The sequence below is a fragment of the Lissotriton helveticus genome, chromosome 3_2 (assembly GCF_964261635.1).
Source record: "Lissotriton helveticus chromosome 3_2, aLisHel1.1, whole genome shotgun sequence".
In the NCBI taxonomy this organism is placed as follows: Eukaryota; Metazoa; Chordata; class Amphibia; order Caudata; family Salamandridae; genus Lissotriton; species Lissotriton helveticus.
This window is the reverse complement of record NC_136062.1, coordinates 474,860,823-474,885,873: the sequence shown is the minus strand read 5'-3', so window position 1 is coordinate 474,885,873 and position 25,051 is coordinate 474,860,823. Positions and strand designations below refer to the sequence as shown.

General features: G+C 47.4%; 1 protein-coding gene across 1 annotated transcript in view; it reads right to left on the bottom strand.

Moving 5' to 3' along the window:
* MAPK8IP1 (mitogen-activated protein kinase 8 interacting protein 1) overlaps positions 1-23,895 on the bottom strand; it is a 409,187-nt gene extending 385,292 nt beyond the window's left edge. The window contains exon 1 of the mRNA XM_078684384.1: positions 23,789-23,895. Coding sequence (XP_078540510.1) covers positions 23,789-23,874 — 86 coding nt within the window. The 5' untranslated portion in view covers positions 23,875-23,895. The remainder of the gene's footprint in view (positions 1-23,788) is intronic.
* Between the last annotated feature and the right edge of the window lie 1,156 nt (positions 23,896-25,051).

Sequence of the window (25,051 nt, the reverse complement as noted above, 5' to 3'; positions counted from 1 at the left end):
ACGTGCATGTACAGAGAAGGCCTGGATCTTCCTAGCTGGTTGAGGGAACTAACCATCACTATCAGGTTAACGCTGCCCCAGTAGCTCTCCCGTATCCTCAGTACTTTTTTTTACATTTGTATGATGTACTTTTGCACATTCTTTATAAGGTCGAGCATTCGAGACCTCTTGTATATACTTAAGTATATACTTATATGTGTATGTACTTGGTGGGCTCTGGAGATCAGCCCTAGGACATGTCTGCTTCCGCTTAGGAACTTTTTTTCTGTTCAACTGCCGCTATTTAACTGTCTTGATAGAAATCGACCAGTAGAGGTCGGTAAAATACCAGAATTGCTTTCTGCTGATGGATTTAATTTTTAAAATTTTTCTGGCAACTGCCACTATTTAACTTTCTTGATAGACAACCAGCAGAGGTCAGTAAAATACCAGAATCACTTTAGCATTCTCTAAATTCCAGTCCATAGAAATTGTGTTCCACAAGCACCCGTAGACAACAATATTGTTTTCAAAACATGTATTTTCTGTGACATGACGACCGAAGGCCCTGATTTTATATTAAAAATAAAGCTTTAGACTATACCATTTCCCACTGAAAGGCAACATTTCTCTCCATGTGTTCCCATACTTGGCGTGTCACGCAGTTTGGTGCTTACTTTCCCTCCATGTTAAAGAACAGTAGGTGTTTCAGCACCCAGGCTGATGTGCTGCATAGCTAAATACAGATAAGGACCCAAAGGCGAGACTGATTGCATTGCAAATGCTTGCTTTTTAAATTACCACTCCAAGATGGCTGTCTCTCATTTTGGAACAGTAAAAGTAAAAAAAAAAAAAAGCCTTGGCAGCATATATTACACGTATGTGCACATTCCTGATCTCACATGTATGCATTATGACGCTGGGTAGGTCATTTTCTCTTTTTCTTTCCTCTACAACAAGCACTGGCAAAGCCAAAATATTGTCTAAACTTTAAAAGGCAAGACCTATGGGCTCTGCCAAAGCCTGTTTGCTGACAAGCAGACAGTTGGACCCTGTTCCTAGTCCTCACGTGAGCGGCACACTCCAAATGTAGGAGAAGTTTGTGTGTGGCTCTTACTATGGTGTTGGAAATTGTTAGAAATAAACAGAATACTGTGTTGTCTCCTCCTGTTACTGCTGCACTGCAGCCCTCTCCAACCAGTGGTCACCTGGTTCCTCCTCCTAACTCCTCCCTCAGGACGTCCAGCCTTAGGGTCCATGTTCGAGCCATGGCCCAGAACCTCTGCCCTGTGTACCCTACATCTCTCCTTGAACGACAGACCTGCCTGCTCTGTCACCGGAGGGAAACAACCTTTACAACGCAACTTTTAGAACGCACTACCATTACAACGAAACTTTTACAACGCAACATCCATTACAACGCATGCCATTACAACGCAACCATTACAACGCATGACACTACAACGCACACCACTACAACGCATGTCTTTACAACGTAGTCATTACAACGCATAACATTACCATCCAACACTTACCCTACTGTTGCACCCCCTGGAGTTAGAATAGTAATTTTTACCCCTACACTATCCAACACTTACCCTACTGTTGCACCCCCTGGAGTTAGAATAGTAATTTTTACCCCTACACTATCCAGCACTTACCCTACTGTTGCACCCCCCTGGAGTTAGATTAGTACATTTTACCCCTACACTATCCAATACTTACCAAAACATGCAATGTAATGTTATGCGTTGTAATGGTATGCGTTGTAAAGGTATTATGCGTTGTAATGGAATGCGTTGTAAATGTAGTTTTTTAATTTTCGGTGTAATGGCATATGTTGTAATGGAATGCGTTGTAATGGATGTTGCGTTGTAAAAAATGCGTTGTAAAGGTATGCGTTGTAAAAGTGTGCGTTGTAGTGACATACATCCGTGACCGGAAGCATTGCTTGCACAGGGGCACCGATTACTGATGCAATGAACTCATGGATGAGTCACTGATTATTTAATCTTTTATGTTCATATTTGATTAATTTAAGGGGAATGAATAGACAAGAATACTGTTATGTTTCTCTCTTTCATACATTTTTAGTGAAATTGATTTTTGTAGTTTAAGATTACTGGATGTAGGCTCCCGAAGTAAAGGTATATATGATCTTCAAAAGCCCCTGCTGGCCATTGTTATGAAATACATATTTATCTGCATAATGAAGGAATCGAGCAAGTGTCATCTATTTCCTCTCTAAGGAGTTGTGCTTAGTAGTTGTTCAAAGGTGCCCCTAATGAGGGGAAAGGGTACAGACTGAGGGACACCTTCCTGCACAAAAACAATCACAAGAGGCTTTTTCCTCTTTTTGTGTGTGCTGCAGAAGGCAGTACACATAGAAAAAGGAGAAACAAGGAAAACAAAGATATTTCGCCTCGTTGTGCCTCCCTTACGCCTCCACTGGGGAGGTGTACGTTTTCAGCGCTGCCTCAGAGTTACGATTTCTTGTAAATCTAGGGCAGTATCAAAAAGACATGGGTGTTGCTGGGAACGCCCCCACCAACACCCATTGCACGCCCCTTTAACGCAGAAAACTCTGTTCAAGGGAACGATATTTACAAGGCAGCATTTAGCCCAAAAAAGTGGCTTAGTGCTGCCTCGTAAATATGGAGCAGTTTGTAGAGAGGCTGTCCTTCCTCCTCTTCTAGAGGTCATGAATATGGCTATCACCAAGGGGGTTTTCCCCGTATCTTGGAAAACTGCAGTGGTCAAGCCTCTTCTGAAAAAGGCCTCTTTGGACCCTGAAGTTTTGAAAAACTTCCGGCCCATACCATTGCTCCCAGCCCCGGCCAAGATACTTGAGGCACATCTTAATCGCCATCTGGCCTCCTACTTGGAGAGTGCGAACCTGTTGGATATCTCCCAACATGGGTTTCGTGCTGCCCACAGTACCGAGTCTGCCCTCACAGTTGTGGTCAATAACATCCGATCTGAGGTCGACAGGGGACAGACCATGCTGTTGGTGCTGCTCGATCTTACGGCAGCCTTCGTTATCCCTGTCCCCTTCAATCCTGGTTGACAGGCTGAAGGGGATAGGGGTGGGAGGTAGTGCCCTAAATCTTCTATCCTCCTTCCTCCATCAGAGACAGTAGAAAGTAAAGTTGGGTAACTTTATGTCCCCCTCTCAGTCTGTGCAATGTGGGATTCCGCAAGGCTCTGCCCTGAGTCCGCTATTACTTAACATCTATGTAACCCCACTTGCCAAAGTGGTACGATCTTTTGGCTACCAGGTATTGTCATATGCTGACGATACACAGATTATTGTTTCCACTACTCAGTCAACAATAGATTCTGCCCTCAATTTCGGAGCTTGCATGGAGGCAGTGTCGCATTAGATGGTACGGAACTATCTAAAACTAAATGGAGAAAAGACAGAGGTCTTGATTTTTGGAGGAAGTCAAGAAATGTGGTCTGGGGATTGGTGGCCCTCCTCCTTGGGGGATTGTCCCCACCAGACCCACTCGGCGAGGAATTTGGGTGTACTTATTAGATCCGGCCCTCTCTTTTGACCTTCAAGTCAACAGAACCGTGTCCACCTGCTGTGCCATCATCCGGACGCTGAAAAAGATTGCCCCATATCTGTCGCCTGATGCCCGCAAACAGTCAACAGTTGCCCTAGTCTCCTCCAGGCTTGACTACTGTAATGCGCTCTATGGTGGCATTAATAAGAAGTCTCTCCACCGCCTACAGATGGTCCAAAACGCCGCATCCAGGATGGTCCTGAACCTTCCTAGGCTGGCATCTGAAACTCAGGCCAGGAAAGATCTTCACTGGCTACCAAAACAGGCCAGGATCTCTTTCAAGCTTATTTGCATGGCCCATATGGCAGTTTTTGGATCAGGTTCTGAAGGTATTACGTCCCTTGTTAGCCCCTACATCCCTAGTAGAACTCTCCGCTCGGCCTCTAGAAATCTGCTCTCCGTCCCCAGATTTAAAAGGGCGAAGTGGGGGGGGGGGGAGAGCCTTTTCCACCTTGGCCCCCAAACTTTGGAATTCTCTCCCCCCTGAACTATCCAGGCAACCCTCACTGGGGATTTTCCGCAAACTTTTAAAGACCTGGCTCTTTTCCCAGGCCTACTGATTTTATTTTTTTCTGCCCTTCTGAGACTTTATGTTTGTCTATTTCTGAGACTCTTTGTCTGTTTGTCTCCTGCGCCTTGATGCCCTTTGGGCTAAGTCAGCGCATTACAAGACCTCTATTCATTCATTCATTCATTCATTCAGGCTCCTGCGCCACCGGAGCGTCACAGAAAGTGACGCACCGGCAGCGCAAGGGGCTTAAAATAAGCCCCTGTGGTTGTGTGCATAACGCACACTCCTGTGGCTCACCTCGTGGACAGTGCCCCTTCTAAAGTTTGCTTGTCCGCTGCGTCTATGTGGCATCCAGCGCATATGCACTTGAGGATGCAAGACTGCACCCCAAAGGTAGCATCATTCGCCTACGGGCATTTCTTGTGCCCATGCTCAGAGTGGTTTAATCTCCCTGTGCCCATGCTCAGAGTGGTTTATTCTCCCTGTGCCCATGCACAGAGTCTTTTACACTCCCTGTGCCCATGCTCAGAGTGTTTTACACTCCCTGTGCCCAGGCTTAGAATGGTTTAATCTCCCTGTGCCCATGCTCAGAGTGTTTTACACTCTCTGTGCCCATGCTCAGAGAGATTTACACTCTCTGTGCCCATATTCAGAGAGATTTACACTCCCTGTGCCCATGCTCAGAGTGTTTTACACTCCCTGTGCCCAGGCTTAGAGTGGTTTAATCTCCCTGTGCCCATGCTCAGCATGTTTTACACTCCCTGTGCCCATGCTCAGAGAGATTTACACTCCCTGTGCCCATGCTCAGAGTGTTTTACAGTCCCTGTGCACATGCTCAGAGTGCCTTACACTCCCTGTGCCCATGCTCAGAGTGTTTTAAACTCCCTGTGCCCATGCTCAGAGTGCCTTACACTCTCTGTGCCCATGCTCAGCGGGTTTTACACTCCCTATGCCCATGCTCAGAGTGATGTAAACTTTCTGTGCCCTTGCTCAGAGTGGTTTAAACTCCCTGTGCCCATGCTCACAGTGGTTTACACTCCATGTGCCCTTGCTCAGAGTGTTTTAAACTCCCTGTTCCCATGCTCAGAGTGGTTTAAACTCAATGTGCCCATTCTTAGAGTGATATCAACTCCCTTTGCCCATGTTCAGAGTGGTTTACACTCCCCGTGCTCATGCTCAGAGTGGTTTACACTCCCCGTGCCCATGTTCACAGTGGTTTACACTCCCCGTGCCCATGTTCAGAGTGCTTTACACTCCCCGTGCCCATGCTCAGAGTGGTTTACACTCCCCGTGCCCATGCTCAGAGTGGTTTACACTCCCCGAGCCCATGTTCAGAGTGGTTTACAATCCTGTGCCCATGTTCAGAGTGGTTTACACTCCCTGTGCCCATGTTCAGAGTGGTTTACACTCCCCGTGCCCATGTTCAGAGTGGTTTACATTCCCCGTGCCCATGCTCAGAGTTGTTTACATTCCCCGTGCCCATGCTCAGAGTTGTTTACACTCCCCGTGCCCATGTTCAGAGTGGTTTACGTTCCCCGTTCCCATGCTCAGAGTGGTTTACACTCCCCGTGCCCATGTTCGAAGTGGTTTACACTCCCCGTGCCCATGCTCAGTGTGGTTTACACTCACTGTGCCCATTCTCTGAGTGGTTCAAAGAGTAAGAAACTGAACAAGACCAGTAGAGATCAGCGAGCATGCACTGCTCCCCTGCACCCATTCATTGACCAGTTAACACTTCCAGCCCATACCACCCTACACTCACACACCATCACACTGGCACCAGAAGTTTAACCTTATGTCTCACTCTGAGTCCATTGTGCTATGAAGCGCTATAGGAACACAACCTCAATAACAACGACTACCTCCACAGTGCCATATAAAGCAAGACCGGCCATACCCAGCTCCATATGACTAGAGCTCACATGGTTGGGTCCAAAGGGAACAAGACCAGGCATGGGTAGTTCCCAATGCAATAACTGGCATTTACAGCTCCATACACGAGTGAACATATACAGCTCCATGTAGAAAAAGACCAGACATGGACAGCTCCGTATAGAAGAAGACACGACATAGACAGCTCAATTTACAACAAGACCAAAGAACAAGGCCTGGCATGGACAGCTCCATACACAACAAGAACCAACAAGGACAGCTCCATCCACAACAAGACCCGACATGGACAGCGCCGTATAGAAGAAGATCTGACATACACAGCTCCATCCACAACAAGACCCGACATACAGAGCATCACAAAGAACAAGTCTCAACATTGACAGCTCCATACAAAACAAGCACCGACATGGACAGCCCCATACACAACAAGACCTGACGTGGACAGCTCCATCCACAAGAAGACCTGACATGCGCAGCTCAATACACAACAAGACCTGGCATGTACAGCTCCATGCACAACAAGACCTGACATGGACTGCTCCGTACAGAACAAGACCTGAGATGGACAGCTTCGTACACCACAATGCCTGACATGGACAGCTCCATATAGATCAAGGCCTGACAGGGAAAGCTCCATTAACAACAGACCCAACACGGACAGCTCCATATAGATCAAGGTCTGAATGAGGGATAAGCTGCGGACAAGAACCTTGGGTGCCAGTCTATTTTTAACCAACCCTTGCATTTGAATACTTAAATACTTAATTACTGAAAACTGTGTTTATTTTTAATCCGCCACCTGTTTTATATTTTATTATTGCACTATTGTATTATTTTTACTTTTGGTCGCACTTCGACTCACCGAGTCTCAAACGCTGTTCCTTTTTCACTGCCACTCCTCACCGGTCCACCACAGCAATCCTGCTGTTTGCCTGGGGGGAGGATGGCTGTTTCAGGTTGCCCTCATTTCCGTAGGGCCATTTAGTGGCCGCCATCTTGGGAGTGAGATGGTCTAGTCCCCCCCATAAGCCCTCTCCCTTCGTGTACTTAACCAGGGGATGGCACGGACACGCAGCGTACACACACAGTGGGTGCGCCAAAGGCAAGTCCGTCTGCACCTGTCCGCGTCCAGAATGCGTCCTGCACCAAAAATGCTGCCCAATTGCTACAAGGTACAGATTTTACCAAAGAATACCTTCTGGCCCTTAAAAGCAGCTCTCACAATTGGAAAACCCCCCTTAATCTCGCTAAACGGAAGGACTCAATCAGCTATAGATACTGCAAAACAGTCTTTAAGCCCATACAAGACACACCGACTGGATGCAGCCCGAACCCGATCTACCTATGCGGAGTTCTTATTAACACCCGTTCACTATGCAAACACGCCCAAAATATCTATGATGTACTTGTAAGCGATAATCTAGACTGCCTCTTAATAACTGAAACTGTGGAACGTGTAATATTTTAGGTTAGCATAAGCCACGGCCATTTTTGCTGTGGCATCCATTTTGCTTCCTTCGTAATTCTTTCGTACTCTGCTGTTCACCTTTTCACCCTGCTTGTGTCATCAACTTTAGTTGACCTCTATAGACATAGCTAAGCAATGTGTGTTCTGGGGGGTTTGTAGCTGCCGGTGCACCTGGTCTGAGAGGCAATCTATTGACCGTTTACTGCTGTCATATACATTCCTGCTCCCCCTCCTTATTTCCTGACCAAGTGGTCATCCATCTGCCCTTGTTTACTAATAGTTATTTCTTTGTCTAAACTCGCTCTTTCCATTTCTGTCCATATGCTTGCATTGCAACAAAATTGTATACAAGCACGATGGTTTGTGAATTCAGTGTACTTCCTCCCACAACAATTGAGGGTGTATTTCGTTCGCAGCCCTGCTCATGAGCATTTAATAAACTTGTTTTTATTTAATCCACTCCAGTGCTGATCTCTCTTTTGTTAGTCTTTGAACCCGTGGACAGGAGGGTGACCCTGCAACAGTGTGCCCTCACTGGGGTACATTTCCACAAAACCTGGCTTAAATCCTGGTGCAACCGAGATAATGTTTTGTGCCCTCTTCCCCTAACAACCTCATCCACAGACAGGACAGACCAGAACAATGGGGAGGAGGTCTGGCGATCATTTATCGCAGCGCACTGAAATGCTCAGTATTCAAAATATCAGACATTAAAGGGGCAGAAAGCATCTGCTTCTGCTTCCAATTAGAGGTCTCCTTCGCCTTCTCTGGAGCTCTGCCCCATCACCCACCTGGCCCTAATAAGACCTTCTTGGACAGCATAGGAGATAATGTGAGCTCACTCGCTCCCAGATTTGCCAATTTCACCCTCGAAGAAGACCTTAATATTCACCTAGATGTTCAAAGTGACCCGGGCGCAATTCACTTCAGAGAAATCATGGACACACTGGGCCTGAAACAGAGCATACTCACCCCCACTCATAACGCTGGCCACATCCTGGATGGTATCTGCCCAAACCTCGCAACTCTCACAGTTAAGGACCCAGTTAGCCTTACGCGGTCTGACCATTAGCTTATAGCTCCAGAAATAAGTTTCCAGCCCGCAAAAAACCAAAAGGGCCACATACCCACCATTCAATGCACCAAGTCCAGGTGGAATGATATGGCAGCCCTTCCAGACCTCAATCTAGAAGCCTCAGTGTGTAGGCCTACACTGTCGGGAGATACAGCTGAAGACCATCAACACTTTACGCTGTGGATGTCCACCCTGAGCAATCGCTTTGCATCCCCTGGGCCACAAAAGAACCGCTGGTTAAAGAAACCCTCTGCTCCATGGTACAGCCAAAACCTGAAGGAAACACATAGCCACTGTAGGAAACTTAAATGTAGATGGCGACAACAATATAAACAGACAGAACAAACTGAGTTCAAGGCCGCTCCTAAAAACTACCATCAACATATCAAAGCTGCCAAGAAATCCTATTTCACCGAAATGCTCAAACTGGCAAACTCTAACCCAAAAACTATCTTTAAGATAGGTTTTTTTTATTTTAAAATTTTTCAAACATGAAACATATCTCGTTTACATACAACATCAAGTCTATCTTGCACTATACACCATTCAGATAATGAATACGCATAATATAACACTTGGTAACATTTAGCACCGCCCTGATACATCCCAGCAATGTCACATAACATTAACTTATACAGCATTTAAGTAGCAGTTGTAAGGAGGTCTGGATGTTCACGTAAATATGTGGTAAGAGGTTCCCAGAAGTCAGAGGGTTTGGCAGCTGTGGCCAGCTCCTCTGCATATATCTGAAAATTGTCTTTACAGTAAATAGAGTCCAGTAACACGGGCAAGCAAGGATGGCTGGGTGATAGTTGCGCTGGGTTATTCGTGATGAAAACAGTATTTTTGACTTATTACAGAAAGCTCAAAGGATAAGGTCTAGGCCACCCATCTACAACCAAATAGGCATGATCCAATCAATACCTTACAAACATAAACATAATGTATATCCTGAGCTAACAAAGATAAAGATGTATAAATAAACAGTTGACAAATTCTGGGTGTCTTCCCTTCTTCTTTTATATTCTTTTTTATTCAGTAATTCTTCTTTAAACCTCTAGCCGTTGCCAACACGTGTTTCATCTTTGGTGGTAATATACCACAGACTTCTTCAGGGCTAAACCAAGTTTTAGGTCTTATTCTTGTAACCCAGGTAATAGCGTACTTCGCTGTATGGTCTCAATAGCTCAAAATTATGTGTCTCCCGGCTCCATAACAATGCAATTCAAAATCAGAATCGAAGCTCCAAGTGTGAGGAGTAATTATATATTCTTCCGACACATGGAGTATTGTCTCATTCAGAAAGGAAAACTGGCGTCTAGCATCCAATGAGCTATGGTAGGTGTCTTCCTGCTATCCCAATGCATGGCTACTCTACATTTTGCTAAGAGTAACATTATGGCGGCTAGTTTTTACTTGGCAGATTTCAAATGTGTTAAGTGACCTATAAGGCATAATTGTGGTGAGCAATCTAATTTACAATTCAGGATCACACTAAGAAGTTGAATCACCTTTTCCCAGTAGAGTTGTACCTTGCTACAATACCACGCTAGGTGCACAAAATCAGCCTGGTCTGTTTGCAGTGTTTACATTTTGCATCTACGCGCAAGCCATGCTTGTGCAAGTGGAGTGGGGCGTGGTAGGTTTGGTGCAAGAATTTAAAATGTAAATTCCCATTGGGCGTGAGAAGTTCCGTTAAGTGCGCAGCAAGCTTGCCCTTCCTCATCTTTAAGATAGTTAACTCTTTTATAAATCCCACGTCACTTAAATAAGAGATTGCCCCATCACAGTCTCTTCGTGACTGCATAGCGGACTTCTTTGAACAGAAGGTCCAGGTACTACAACAAGCATTGGAAATGCAATAGGTCTCGGATTTATTTGAGTTCGAGCTAATGGCATTGTAAATGGCAATGTCTTTTAGCCATGTGTTATGGAGTGTATGCATGTGCTGTGTAATGGAATTATGTGGTTTGGATTGGAATTGTTCACCCTGCACACTCACACACTGTTCACCCTGCACGCTCACACACTGTTTACCCTGCACGCTCACACACTGTTTACCCTGCGCGCTCACACACTGTTTACCCTGCGCGCTCACACACTGCTCACCCTGCGCACTCACTACTCTGCACTCACTACTCTGCACTCACTACTCTGCACTCACTACTCACTACTCTGCACTCACTACTCACTACTCTGCACTCACTACTCTGCACTCACTACTCTGCACTCACTACTCTGCACTCACTACTCACTACTCTGCACTCACTACTCTGCACTCACTACTCTGCACTCACTACTCTGCACTCACTACTCTGCACTCACTACTCTGCACTCACTACTCACTACTCTGCACTCACTACTCACTACTCTGCACTCACTACTCAGCACTCACTACTCTGCCCTCACTACTCACTACTCTGCCCTCACTACTCACTACTCTGCACTCACTACTCTGCATTCACTACTCACTACTCTGCCCTCACTACTCACTACTCTGCCCTCACTACTCACTACTCTGCCCTCACTACTCACTACTCTGCACTCACTACTCACTACTCTGCCCTCACTACTCACTACTCTGCACTCACTACTCACTACTCTGCACTCACTACTCACTACTCGGCACTCACTACTCTGCACTCACTACTCTGTACTCACTACTCTGTACTCACTACTCTGTACTCACTACTCTGTACTCACTACCCTGCACTCACTACTCTGCACTCACTACTCTGCACTCTGTACTCACTACTCTGTACTCACTACTCTGTACTCACTACTCTGTACTCACTACTCTGCACTCACTACTCTGCACTCACTACTCTGCACTCACTACTCACTACTCTGTACTCACTACTCTGTACTCACTACTCTGTACTCACTACTCTGCACTCACTACTCTGCACTCACTACTCTGCACTCACTACTCTGCACTCACTACTCTGCACTCACTACTCTGTACTCACTACTCTGTACTCACTACTCTGCACTCACTACTCTGCACTCACTACTCACTACTCTGTACTCACTACTCTGCACTCACTACTCTGCACTCACTACTCTGCACTCACTACTCTGCACTCACTGCTCACAACTCACTACTCACTACTCACAACTCACTAGTCACTACTCACTCACTACTCTGCACTCACTACTCTGCACTCACTACTCCCATGATTATGTAAGGCACAATTGGCATGAAAGCTGATCAAATGTCTGCCATGTCTAGATCACCCCTACACACTGAAAGCGGGAAATGTATATTACACAATGTATGCTGTAAAGGAGCACATTAGTAATTAGTAATTAGTATAATATGGGTAGGCCGGCAGTTTCAATGGGCATTGAGTGGAGCCATGTTACAGAATGTTAACAGTGATAACAGTGTGAATGCAAAAGTTAAAAATTGACGACAACTTATGATCCAGGGTCGTACATTTGCAACGATTACGAGAGTAAAATCAAGCTGTGAAATTTGTATAGTCCCATGCCTGTTGGTATGACAATATAGCACAGTGGCATAAAGTTAGGACAACAGGGCAGCAAGACAGTACAGCCCATAGGTACGTAGCTAAACAATATGTCCCCTTAACAGATATGCCAGCAATTACGTAAGTATAAAACCAGTACTGAGTGGTTACAACAAAGATGACAGGACTCAAGGCTGGCATGTTATTACAGTATACATCCCAGGGCCTTCTGTTGGCAGATAATGTTCCAGGGTCATAAAGCTATAACAGACTGACCACAGACTGTCGCAGTTACAACTGTATAATCTGGGACTGTGCGCACACAACAGAGTGACCTCAAAGATGCAGTTTGAACTATGCTACCTATCCCTTCCCTGCTCCAACCTGTTGTGAAATAATAGTAGTGTAGCATAGTGTAGCACATAGTCAGTGAGAGATGGTTCACACAAGAGGATTTACCTGCGCAGGAGATAAGCCAGTTCCTGTGCCAGATCCACGTTCTCCTCCTCATTCTCCTCGCCACTACCGTGGCGACCTGTGGACCGGCCCTCCGGCGGTTCCCCGGCACCGCCACGACTCGTGCTGCTACTGCGTAACCCCATCGCCCATGTCTGAGGGAAAGGACATCCACTCAACCTGGCCTCAAAGTGACAGAATCTCTACAACACTGATAGTAGGATATTTACAGAAAATGCTACCTCGTGGCGGTACACGTTATCGACTGCTGTCCTCACTACATGATATCTCGCCGTGAACTGGTAGGAACTGAAGCCACGTGACACTCAAGCTCCCTTTCGGATACTTTACAACATTTACCCGTGACCCGCTAGCCTGGAATAGTCCCGAGGCTGCCTGGCCATCATCACACTTTCAGTAAATACTACCAACCGCCCACACACGATTTTAAACGATCCCAATCCACCCCAAACCGTGTGGTATCTGCTACAGCTCACCCACCTTAGATGTTTGGCCTCCCTTGCTTATGAGCAACAATCGTTCCGATCCTGACATTGATACCAAACTTACACTCTTGAAGTAACTTTCACTAAACGCATGCCTAAGCAACACCAACACAGAACAGATAATACACTAAATTAAAGCTCGATCTCTATTCCAAAGGACAGACACTAAAGTACCACCTACATAGCTGTAGGCAGTACAGTCAAGACACTCGTCTGATATAGTGCAATCAGAGCCCAGAATTTTGAGGGACAAAACGCAGTGTAATAATGTCTTACGCTTATGCAACGACACTAATTCACTGTTGCTTTTATTCAGCCTGACACCTATCAGTACACAACGCACCAAAATACATTCACTGATGTCTGTTTTATAGTCGACTCTAACACAGAAAAAGTCCGAATGTTCTACCTACCAATCATAATAGAGGTAAATAGCCCTTATCAACCAATCGGAACAAAAAGGTAATTAAAACGTAAAACGCGACCAAAACTAAAAACACCACCTACAACCCAGCTAGCCTACGAGGGCAGAGGACGCAGGGCCGTCTGAACACGACCGACCTCCTCTAGGAACGAGGAAACCCAAGTGACCCTGAACTTCAAAGTCTTATCTAATCAGAGCAAATGGGCTAGTGGCCCGAGAAACAGCGCCGCAAGCGATCGACAGAACAAGCAGCTGGATCCTAGATGACGGTCGTACGGGGTGCGCGCGCACGGTGTTTACATCTTTTTCACTGGGCGCTGAACGGTACAGTCTGCTTCCGGGTCACGTGACGGAGTAGGGCTAGCGTGCTAACTGCTGCTTTTAGGATTGGACGGTGCTGTTGCTTGTCAAGTGTGTGCTGCACCTACAAAGTGTAGAGGGAGAGGGAGGGAATTCGGAAAAGAAGACTCGAAACCGGCCGACGCGGGAATCGAAACCAGTGGTGCGCGCGCACCAGAGGAGCGGGGAGCACGATAACACGCCGAGACGAGGTAGGAGATGTGTGTGTGTGTAAGGGGGGGGTTCTGTGTGTGTATGCACGGCGGCGGCGGGGGGGGGGGGAGTCTGTATGTGTGTGTATGCGCGGCGGGGGGGCTGTATGTGTGTGTATGCGTGCGTGTGAGTCTGATTCTCAGGAGCCATGGGAGACAGGAAGCGCGCGCGACCTGATCCCAGTTCCAAGGTTGCGCGTGCACCTCGCTTGTCTCCTGTCTCCCTTGACTCCGTAAAAGCGAGAATGATTACAATAGAGTCTCGGAACGACAGATTGCTTCGCAATCTGTTCGCAGTTCCGAGACCTAAAAAGGCTTCTCTGTACTCACTGTCCCTCCCACAAATACCACAGCTCTTCCTGGAAATAATAGACACTCTCTTTGAGCCTTTAGAACTATCAGCTCAGATCAATCCCATCAGGCTATTCGTGCTGCTAAATCAGGTTCACCTTGTGACCCCTGTCCCCACGCAATCTTACATGCTTTGATAGATACTGTCAATCCAGACATTAATAATATAATAAATGCTTTCCTGTCACAAGCCGCTGTCCCCAATGAGTGGAAACTTGCGGCAGTCAAACCCCTCCAAAAGAAACAGCTTGCCGACCCCACCACCCACCCCAAACTTCGTCCCATCTCTCTGCTTCCTTGCCCAAGTAAGATTACGGAGAAACTAGTTAACTCCCAATTTATGATCTACCTGGAAGGAGCAAACAACCTACAGCCAAACCAATCTGGTTTCAGGCCACAGCATTCCACGGAATCAGCCCTTCTGTACACAGCTGAATCCCTTAAAGCCGCCTGTGACCAGGGAAGGAATGCTGCGTTGGTCCTATTAGACCTATCAGATGCCTTTGACACGGTCTTGCATGTCAATCACCTGGACCGCCTCGAATTCTACGGCGTTTCTCACCTTGCCTTGGCATGGCTCAAATCGTTCCTACAAAACCGAAGTCAAGTCATACTCTTGGAGAAGTGTGGCTAAATGGTTAGAGTGGCAGACCCTGATGCAGAGGTCTGGCCCGGGACCAGGGTTCAATTCCCGCCTCGGCGGGTCTTGGACTCAATTTCCTCGAACCTGGTAATTCTCGCCTCGGTGCCTATTCTAATCATGAGTCCCACTCTGCAACTCTGGGCAATAGCTTGCTTAATCTCCACAGCGGCCCCAAAAGCGCTGGGATGCCTGGCTGCACCTGGGAGGTGCCCAGGAGTGGACATTTCCCATGGAAGCCAGGAAGGGTTCCTAAGCGGTATACGGACAGCGCCGGGACAACTCCGGTGGAGGTAGCTGTGCGCTTTACAAATTCCGACATTTATTTATTTACTCTTGGACAACACCAGTCAGCAGAAAAGCCTCTGCTTTCTGGGGTCCGGCAAGGGTCCATCCTCAGCCCAGTGCTTTTTAATGTCTATATGGCCACTCTTATTGACCTGATATCTTCATTTAACATCGACACCATCTCATATGCGGACGACACGCAGCTAATCCTGGTCCTGGATAAAAATACTACACTAGCTGAGGAAAACCTCAGTCAATGTCTTACAGCGGTTTTTCATTGGATGAAAGATAATCATCGGAGGTGTAAATCAGAAAAAACTGAAACCATGCCATTGGGAAAAGGGAATATTTTCTTCCCAGTCTATGGTGGCTGGACGACCAATCCCCCCCTCCTGCCCCCTATTCCTTCTAACACATTAGCGGTAGTCAGAAACTTGGGGGTCAAATTTGACTCAGCTCTGTCCTTCCACTAGCAATCCCTCGCTGTGGCCGGCACCTGCTTCCACTACATGAAATCATTAAAAAAGTTTTTTGACTTACCCCCCAGCAAGGCGAGACAGGCAGTCGCAGTGGTAACAGTGACATCTAGACTGGACTACAGCACCAGCCTCTGTGCAGGAGCGAACAAGTGGGTCCTCCACAAACTACAGATGGTACAACACGCTGCAGCCCGACTAACACTAAAATGGCCTAGGAAGTCATCAGCATCTGCGGCCCTGGAAGCCCTCCATTGGCTGCCGATCCACAAAAGAATTCTGTTTAAAATCCTCATAATTACCCTTAGAAACTTTCACTCCTTGGGATCCCAGTACCTCCGGGCCAGGTTCCAACACCTCTTTTTAATTCTGCCAGAGGGCTCATTATTAAAATAACTCTTTATTCAAAGGGACCCAATGGACAGCTTTTAACTTCACTATCACAGCACCGCTATAGCACTTACACTATACCTGCTCTGCTGTAATTCAGGCTTCGAAGCACACCAGGGTGGCACTCGGCACCTTGGGTGGGACCCGATGATGAAGCAAGACACCAACCAGGTTGCTGGGTGACGGGTTTTCATATAAAACCGAAGGGTTTTTCACACATAAACATTCTAGTTCCTAAATATTGTGAGCTAGTTCTTCTTGATATCTCTAGCATTACGGGGAAGTGAACTACCCCCCACATTAACTCCTCCCTCTCTTACTGATTACAACACCTGACGTGGACAGCTCTATGCAGAACAACCCTTGACATGGACAGCTCCATAAACAACAAGACCCGACATGGACAGCTCCATATAGAACGAGACCTGGCATGCACAGCTCCATATAGAACAAGACCTGACATGGACAGCTCCATATAGAACAAGACCCGACATGGACAGCTCCATATAGAATGAGACCCGGCATGCACAGCTCCATATAGAACGAGACCCGACATGGACTGCTCCATACAGAACGAGACCCGACATGGACAGCTCCATATAGAACGAGACCCGACATGTATGCTCCATATAGAACGAGACCCGACATGTATGCTCCATATAGAACAAGACCCGACATGGACAACTCCATATAGAACAAGACCCGGCATGCACAGCTCCATATAGAATGAGACCCGGCATGGACAGCTCCATATAGAACAAGACCCGACATGGACAGCTCCATATAGAACAAGACCCGACATGGACAGCTCCATACAGAACAAGACCCGGCATGCACAGCTCCATATAGATCAAGACCCGACATGGACAGCTCCATATAGAACGAGACCCGGCATGCTCAGCTCCATATAGAACAAGTCCCGACATGGACAGCTCCCCATAAAAGGAGACCCGACATGGACAGCTCCATATAGAACAAGACCCGACATGGACAGCTCCATATAGAACGAGACCCGGCATGCACAGCTCCATATAGAACGAGACCCGACATGGACAGCTCCATATAGAATAAGATCCGACATGGACAGCTCCATATAGAACGAGACCTGACATGGACAACTCCATATAGAACGAGACCCGACATGGACAGCTCCATATAGAATAAGATCCGACATGGACAGCTCCATATAGAACGAGACCTGACATGGACAGCTCCATATAGAACAAGACCCGACATGGACAACATGGACAGCTCCATATAGAACAAGACCCGGCATGGACAGCTCCATGCACAACAAGGCCTGACATGGACAGCTCCATATAGAAAAAAAACCGACATGGACAGCTCCATATAGAACGAGACCCAACATGGACAGCTCCATATAGAACGAGACCCGACATGGACAGCACCATATAGAACAAGACCCGACATGCACAGCTCCATATAGAACGAGACCCGACATGCACAGCTCCATAAAGAACGAGACCCGGCATGCACAGCTCCATATAGAACAAGACCCGACATGCACAGCTCCATATAGATCAAGACCCAACATGGACAGCTCCATATAGAACAAGACCTGACATGGACAGCTCCATATAGAACAAGACCCGGCATACTCAGCTCTATATAGAACAAGACCCAACATGGAGAGCTCCATATAGAAAAAGACCTGACATGGAGTGCTCCATATAAAACGAGACCCGGCATGCACAGCTCCATGTAGAACAAGACCCGACATGGACAGCTCCATGTAGAACGAGACCCGACATGGACAGCTCCCTATAGAACAAGCCCCGACATGGACAGCTCCCTATAGAACAAGACCCGACATGGACAGCTCCATATAGAACGAGACCTGGCATGCACAGCTCCATATAGAACGAGACCTGACAAGCACAGCTCCATATAGAACAAGACCCGACATGGACAGCCCCCTATAGAACAAGACCTGACATGGACAGCTCCATATAGAACAAGACCTGACATGGACAGCTCCATGTAGAACGAGACCTGACATGGACAGCCCCCTATAGAACAAGACCTGACATGGACAGCCCCCTATAGAACAAGACCTGACATGCACAGCTCCATATAGATCAAGACCCAACATGGACAGCTCCATATAGAACAAGACCTGACATGGACAGCTCCATATAGAACAAGACCCGGCATACTCAGCTCTATATAGAACAAGACCCAACATGGAGAGCTCCATATAGAAAAAGACCTGACATGGAGTGCTCCATATAAAACGAGACCCGGCATGCACAGCTCCATGTAGAACAAGACCCGACATGGACAGCTCCATGTAGAACGAGACCCGACATGGACAGCTCCCTATAGAACAAGCCCCGACATGGACAGCTCCCTATAGAACAAGACCCGACATGGACAGCTCCATATAGAACGAGACCTGGCATGCACAGCTCCATATAGAACGAGACCTGACAAGCACAGCTCCATATAGAACAAGACCCGACATGGACAGCCCCCTATAGAACAAGACCTGACATGGACAGCTCCATATAGAACAAGACCTGACATGGACAGCTCCATATAGAACGAGACCTGACATGGACAGTCCCCTATAGAACAAGACCTGACATGGACAGCCCCCTATAGAACAAGACCTGACATGGACAGCTCCATATAGAACGACACCTGGCATGCACAGCTCCATATAGAACAAGACCCGACATGCACAGCTCCATATAGAACGAGACCCGACATGCACAGCTCCATATAGAACGAGACCCGGCATGCACAGCTCCATATAGAACAAGACCCGACATGCACAGCTCCATATAGATCAAGACCCAACATGGACAGCTCCATATAGAACAAGACCCGACATGGACAGCTCCATATAGAACAAGACCCGGCATACTCAGCTCTATATAGAACAAGACCCAACATGGAGAGCTCCATATAGAAAAAGACCTGACATGGAGTGCTCCATATAAAACGAGACCCGGCATGCACAGCTCCATGTAGAACGAGACCCGACATGGACAGCTCCCTATAGAACAAGCCCCGACATGGACAGCTCCCTATAGAAAAAGACCCGACATGGACAGCTCCATATAAAACGAGACCTGGCATGCACAGCTCCATATAGAACGAGACCTGACATGGACAGCTCCATATAGAACAAGACCCGACATGGACAGCCCCCTATAGAACAAGACCTGACATGGACAGCTCCATATAGAACGAGACCTGACATGGACAGCCCCCTATAGAACAAGACCTGACATGGACAGCCCCCTATAGAACAAGACCTGACATGGACAGCTCCATATAGAACGAGACCTGACAAGCACAGCTCCATACAGAACAAGACCCGACATGGACAGCTCCATATAGAACAAGACCCGACATGGACAGCTCAATATAGAATGAGACCTGACATGCACAGCTCCATATAGAACGAGACCTGACAAGCACAGCTCCATACAGAACAAGACCCGACATGGACAGCTCCATATAGAACGAGACCCGACATGGACAGCTCCATATAGAACAAGACCCGACATGGACAGCTCAATATAGAACGAGACCCAGCATGCACAGCTCCATGTAGAACGAGACCCGACATGGACAGCTCCCTATAGAACGAGACCCAACATGGACAGCTCCATATAGAACGAGACCCGACATGGACAGCACCATATAGAACAAGACCCGACATGCACAGCTCCATATAGAACGAGACCCGACATGGACAGCTCCATATAGAACGAGACCTGGCATGCACAGCTCCATATAGAACAAGACCCGACATGGACAGCCCCCTATAGAACAAGACCTGACATGGACAGCTCCATATAGAACAAGACCTGACATGGACAGCTCCATATAGAACGAGACCTGACATGGACAGCCCCCTATAGAACAAGACCTGACATGGACAGCCCCCTATAGAACAAGACCTGACATGGACAGTTCCATATAGAACGAGACCTGGCATGCACAGCTCCATATAGAACGAGACCTGACAAGCACAGCTCCATATAGAACAAGACCCGACATGGACAGCCCCCTATAGAACAAGACCTGACATGGACAGCTCCATATAGAACGAGACCTGACAAGAACAGCTCCATATAGAACAAGACCTGACATGGACAGCTCCATATAGAACAAGACCCGACATGGACAGCCCCCTATAGAACAAGACCTGACATGGACAGCTCCATATAGAATGAGGTCCGGCATGCACAGCTCCATAAACAGCTTCAGCGAGTGAGAGCTCTATCTCTAGAGTAGGCCACACCAGCACAGCTCCAGTGCACAGCTCAAAGACCGGTTCGGATTAGATGGCAATGTATTCAAATGGTTTTCCCCATTCCTTCAAAACAGATCACAGCAAATCAAGCTCAGCCACTTTCTCTCCAAACCTCAACCTGTCTCACTCGGCGTCCCTCAAGGATCCATCTTCTCCCCAACCCTATTCAATCTGTTCATGGAACCGCTCACCCTCATCCTCAAACAAGCTAATATCAATTACCACCTCTATGCCGATGACACCCAATTATATTACAAGATCAAATCCCACAAAGACATTCTCCACCTCAATGAGACCTTGACCAGAATTCAAACCTGGTTCCATCGGAACCATCTCAAACTGAACCCAAATAAAACTGAAATCATCCTTTTCTCCCCCAAAAACAACCCCCTTCCCATTCAACTCTGGATCAATCACATCAAAGCTCTTAACTGCCCACTCTCCACTTCTAATTCTGTCAAATCCCTAGGCATCAGCATCGACCAGAATCTAAATCTCATCCCCCACATTAAAAATGCATCCAAAAGTGCGCTTTTCACCCTTCTCCACCTCAACGAACTTAAACCATTTATTCCTGCAGACGATTTCAAACTTGTTGTCCAATCGCTTGTCCTTTCCAGGATTGATTATGGCAACGCCACTTTGGCGGGCACCCCTAAAATCCATCTTGCACCGATGAAATCGGTCCTCAATCTAGCTGCGAGACTCATCTCTGATTGTAGAAAATTTGATCACATCTCCCCCGTCCTCAAAAATCTCAAGTGGCTCCCAATAGAAGGAAGATCCACCTACAAGATTGCCGGCATCACTCGCAAAGCTCTTCACCAAAACAGCCCTTCTTACCTTGCAACAAAACTACACAAAGCAGGTTGCACCAGGTCCCTGAGGAGCACAAACTCCCTTGTCTTGATCTCACCCAGACTCAAATGTCAAAAGACCCAATCCCGTGCGTTCTCTGGTAATGCTCCTACAATTTGGAACTCTCTCCCTAAGGATCTTCGCTGCAACCCCTCTAACCCTCTCTTCAAAAAGGAACTCAACGTACTCCTTCTCAACAAGCATTGGGGTATCTAATGTTACTGAACCTGACTATGTTCACTCCTTTCTCTTCCCTTGTCCACTCCTCTTCCCACCCCCTCTCAATCCCTTCATTCTCTCACTCCCCCTCTCTTTACCCCCCTCTCTCTCCTAACTTTTAATATTCACTTTCCACTTAATGTTATCTCTCTGTTTCTTTGCCTCCTTAGCCATGTTGAATGCATTATCATACTGTAACTCTTTTTCGCTTAATTGTTAATTTTATCTCATTATGTTCACCATCCTTGTAAAGCGCTCTGATACTCTTGGGTGCAGTAGCGCTATATAAAACCTTTGAAATAAATAAATAAATAAATAAAAATAATTAAGGACCCGAGCTTTCATTCATGGTCAGGTCTCCGGCGCTTGAACACTCCAAGAACCGAGCGACGCATGAAATCCTTAAAGCACGCACGAGCTTCAGCAGAAGGATGCCCCACCCGGCAGAGGGCAGAGGGCACCGACTGGCCACCGTGGGCAGCGCGCGGCTCTGGCACTCTAGAGGGCATTAATGACCGGAAGGATATCGATTGTACACACAGAGGGCAATAATTAAAGAAAGGATATCGATTGTGCACACAGACGGTATTAAGAATAGGAAGGGTTATGGGTGTGTAAACATTGCATTAATGACAGGCAGGATAACGTGCGGGCATACACAGGGCCTTAATGACAGGAAGGATATCGATTGTGCACATATAGGGCATTAATAACAGGAATGATGTTGATCGTGCACACAGACGGTATTAAGAATAGAAAGGGTTATGGGTGTGTAAACATTGCATTAATGTCATGAAGGCTAACGAGCGTACACACAGAGGGCATTAATGAAAGAAAGGATATCGAGTGTGCACACACAGGGCATTAATGAAAGAAAGGATATCGAGTGTGCACACAGAGGGCATTGGTGACAGGGAGGATATCGAGTGTGCACACAGAGGGCATTAATGAAAGAAAGGATATCGAGTGTGCACACACAGGGCATTAATGAAAGAAAGGATATCGAGTGTGCACACAGAGGGCATTGGTGACAGGGAGGATATCGAGTGTGCACACAGAGGGCATTAATGAAAGAAAGGATATCGAGTGTGCACACACAGGGCATTAATGAAAGAAAGGATATCGAGTGTGCACACACAGGGCATTAATGAAAGAAAGAATATCGAGTGTGCACACAGAGAGCATTAGTGACAGGGAGGATATCGAGTGTGCACATAGAGGGCATTAGTGACAGGGAGGATATCGAGTGTGCACACAGAGGGCATTGGTGACAGGGAGGATAACAGGTGCGCACACACAGGGCATTAATGAAAGAAAGGATATCGAGTGTGCACACAGAGGGCATTAATGAAAGAAAGGATATCGAGTGTGCACACACAGGGCATTAATGAAAGAAAGGATATCGAGTGTGCACACACAGGGCATTAATGAAAGAAAGAATATCGAGTGTGCACACAGAGGGCATTAGTGACAGGGAGGATATCGAGTGTGCACACAGAGGGCATTGGTGACAGGGAGGATAACAGGTGCGCACACAGAGGGCATTGGTGACAGGGAGGATAACAGGTGCGCACACAGAGGGCCTAAATGTCAAGAAGCATGACACACAGAAGACATGACTGTGAAAGGAAGGAAAGGGTGCGCGCACAAGGGGGTATTAATGACTGGAATCATCAAAGGTGACCGGACACAAGTCATAACTGACAGGAAGACTGATGGGGGTGCGTGCAGGGTCCGTTAATGACCGGAAGGATAGATAATGTGTCTGCAGCCAGAGGGTGTTGCTAGGGAAGGAAGGATGGAGGGGCCCACCCAGAGGGCCTCAATACGAGGAAGGATAACAGGTGGGAGCACAAAAAGCATGGATGCCAGAAAGGATAACAGGTGTGAAGGCAGAGGGCATTAACGACAGGAATCAGACAGCGTGCGCGCAGGTTGTATCAGTGACGAAGGGAGGAATATCACGTCACACAGGGCAATATTGACTGGAGGATAACAGGTGGGCTCTTCAAAGGGCATTAATTGGGAGCTGTCAGCAGGATAACAGGTGCCCCACGGATGGCAGCTCCATTGGAGGGGACCACTTCAGTACTAGATGTAATTCAGAGATCCCTTAAAGGGCCGGTGACTGTTTATTAGGGGCACTGAGACTGGACTGATGCTGATGCACACACGGAGGCCCCGGGGTGTATGTGGGGGGCTGCGTGCACGGCCTGTCCTCAGCGCCCCGCGCTGGCAGCGGCTGCAGCGCGAGGGGCGGGAGGCAGCCGACGGCGCTGGTACCCAGAGCCGCGGATGGGGATGCTGTCAGCGGGAGCCCCCCCTCAGGGGCAGGGGAGGCTGGGGTGGGGGGCAGGGGGGCATCGGTACCTGAAGGTGGGCGGCGAGGCCAGCTGCATCCCCAGGAAGGGCGAGGACCCGGAGCGCGGAGAGGAGCCATTCCCTGTGTCCGCCATAGCGGCCGCGACTGGGGGAGGGGCGAGGGGGCGGGGCGGGGGCGGGGCCAGCGGGGAGGGTATTACATGATGCCTCTGACATGTATGACGGGTCCGCTCATGTAGAGGTGTGGGTGACGTGTGTTGTACGGGGATCAGAGAAGGTACTGGGGGGGGGAGAATTTGAGGGGGATCTTGGGGGGGCGGGGTAAGAGGTGATCTCATCACGAAAGGCAGCTGCCAATCTCCTGAATATGAAGGGGTCATGCAGGCGAGACGAGTCAGTCATTCACACTAAGAGTGAGTCATTCGGTGAGAGAATGAGTTAATCCATCTAAAGGTAAATGTAAACCGAGCCGGAAAATGAGAGGTGGGGGGGACGAGCCTGGTTAGGCAGCATGCAAGACAGTGACGTCATGGCGTCTGATGTCACAGCGCATGACGTCATAGCCCGTGACATCGCAGGTGGCATCCCAGGAAGTGACATCAAAGGAAGTGACATCACAAGAAGTGGCATCAGATATTAAAACCTCACACGTACGTCTAGCGGGTCAATCAGGAATACGTTTAAGCGCCTTAAAAGATTTCACAAATTAGATTTTGAGTCCGTGTTGTGCTAAAAATGTGGCAAAACACCAACACCAAATATGGGCCTCAACTAATACATTTTTTTCTTTTTAAACTCTGCCATTAAAGAAATTGGCATCAAGGAGAGACAAGGCAGTACAGTAGAATGGTTCTGCTTAGTTGGTTATAAAATCTGCAAATTCAATTATGGGGTTAAGGCACCTGCTGCAGAGATATTTGTGTGCGCAGAAAATCTTAGAGAACAATAATAATGGTAAGATAACTCAGGAGATTAACACACTTGCTGGAGGGATCTGTGTGTTGTCTAGTCCTGATTTCAATCAAAGAAGCAGCTGAAGGTTAAGAAGTCTCCTGCAAAGCACATCACGTGACACACATATGACAGATTTTTATTTTGTGGAGTTAGGAAAGTGGGTTCCTGCTCTTAAGACAGAGATCCTTTAGTTACTTGCAGTTCAGATATTGTAATGCTTCTTAAAAGACCACACTGAGGTATTGAAGGATGTGTAACTCCTACACCTTGTACCCCTCACTGCCTTATGTAACACATTCTGTACCTTGGTTTCACACAAACATGATTTATTGTCAATGTTTAATGTGTATGTTACGT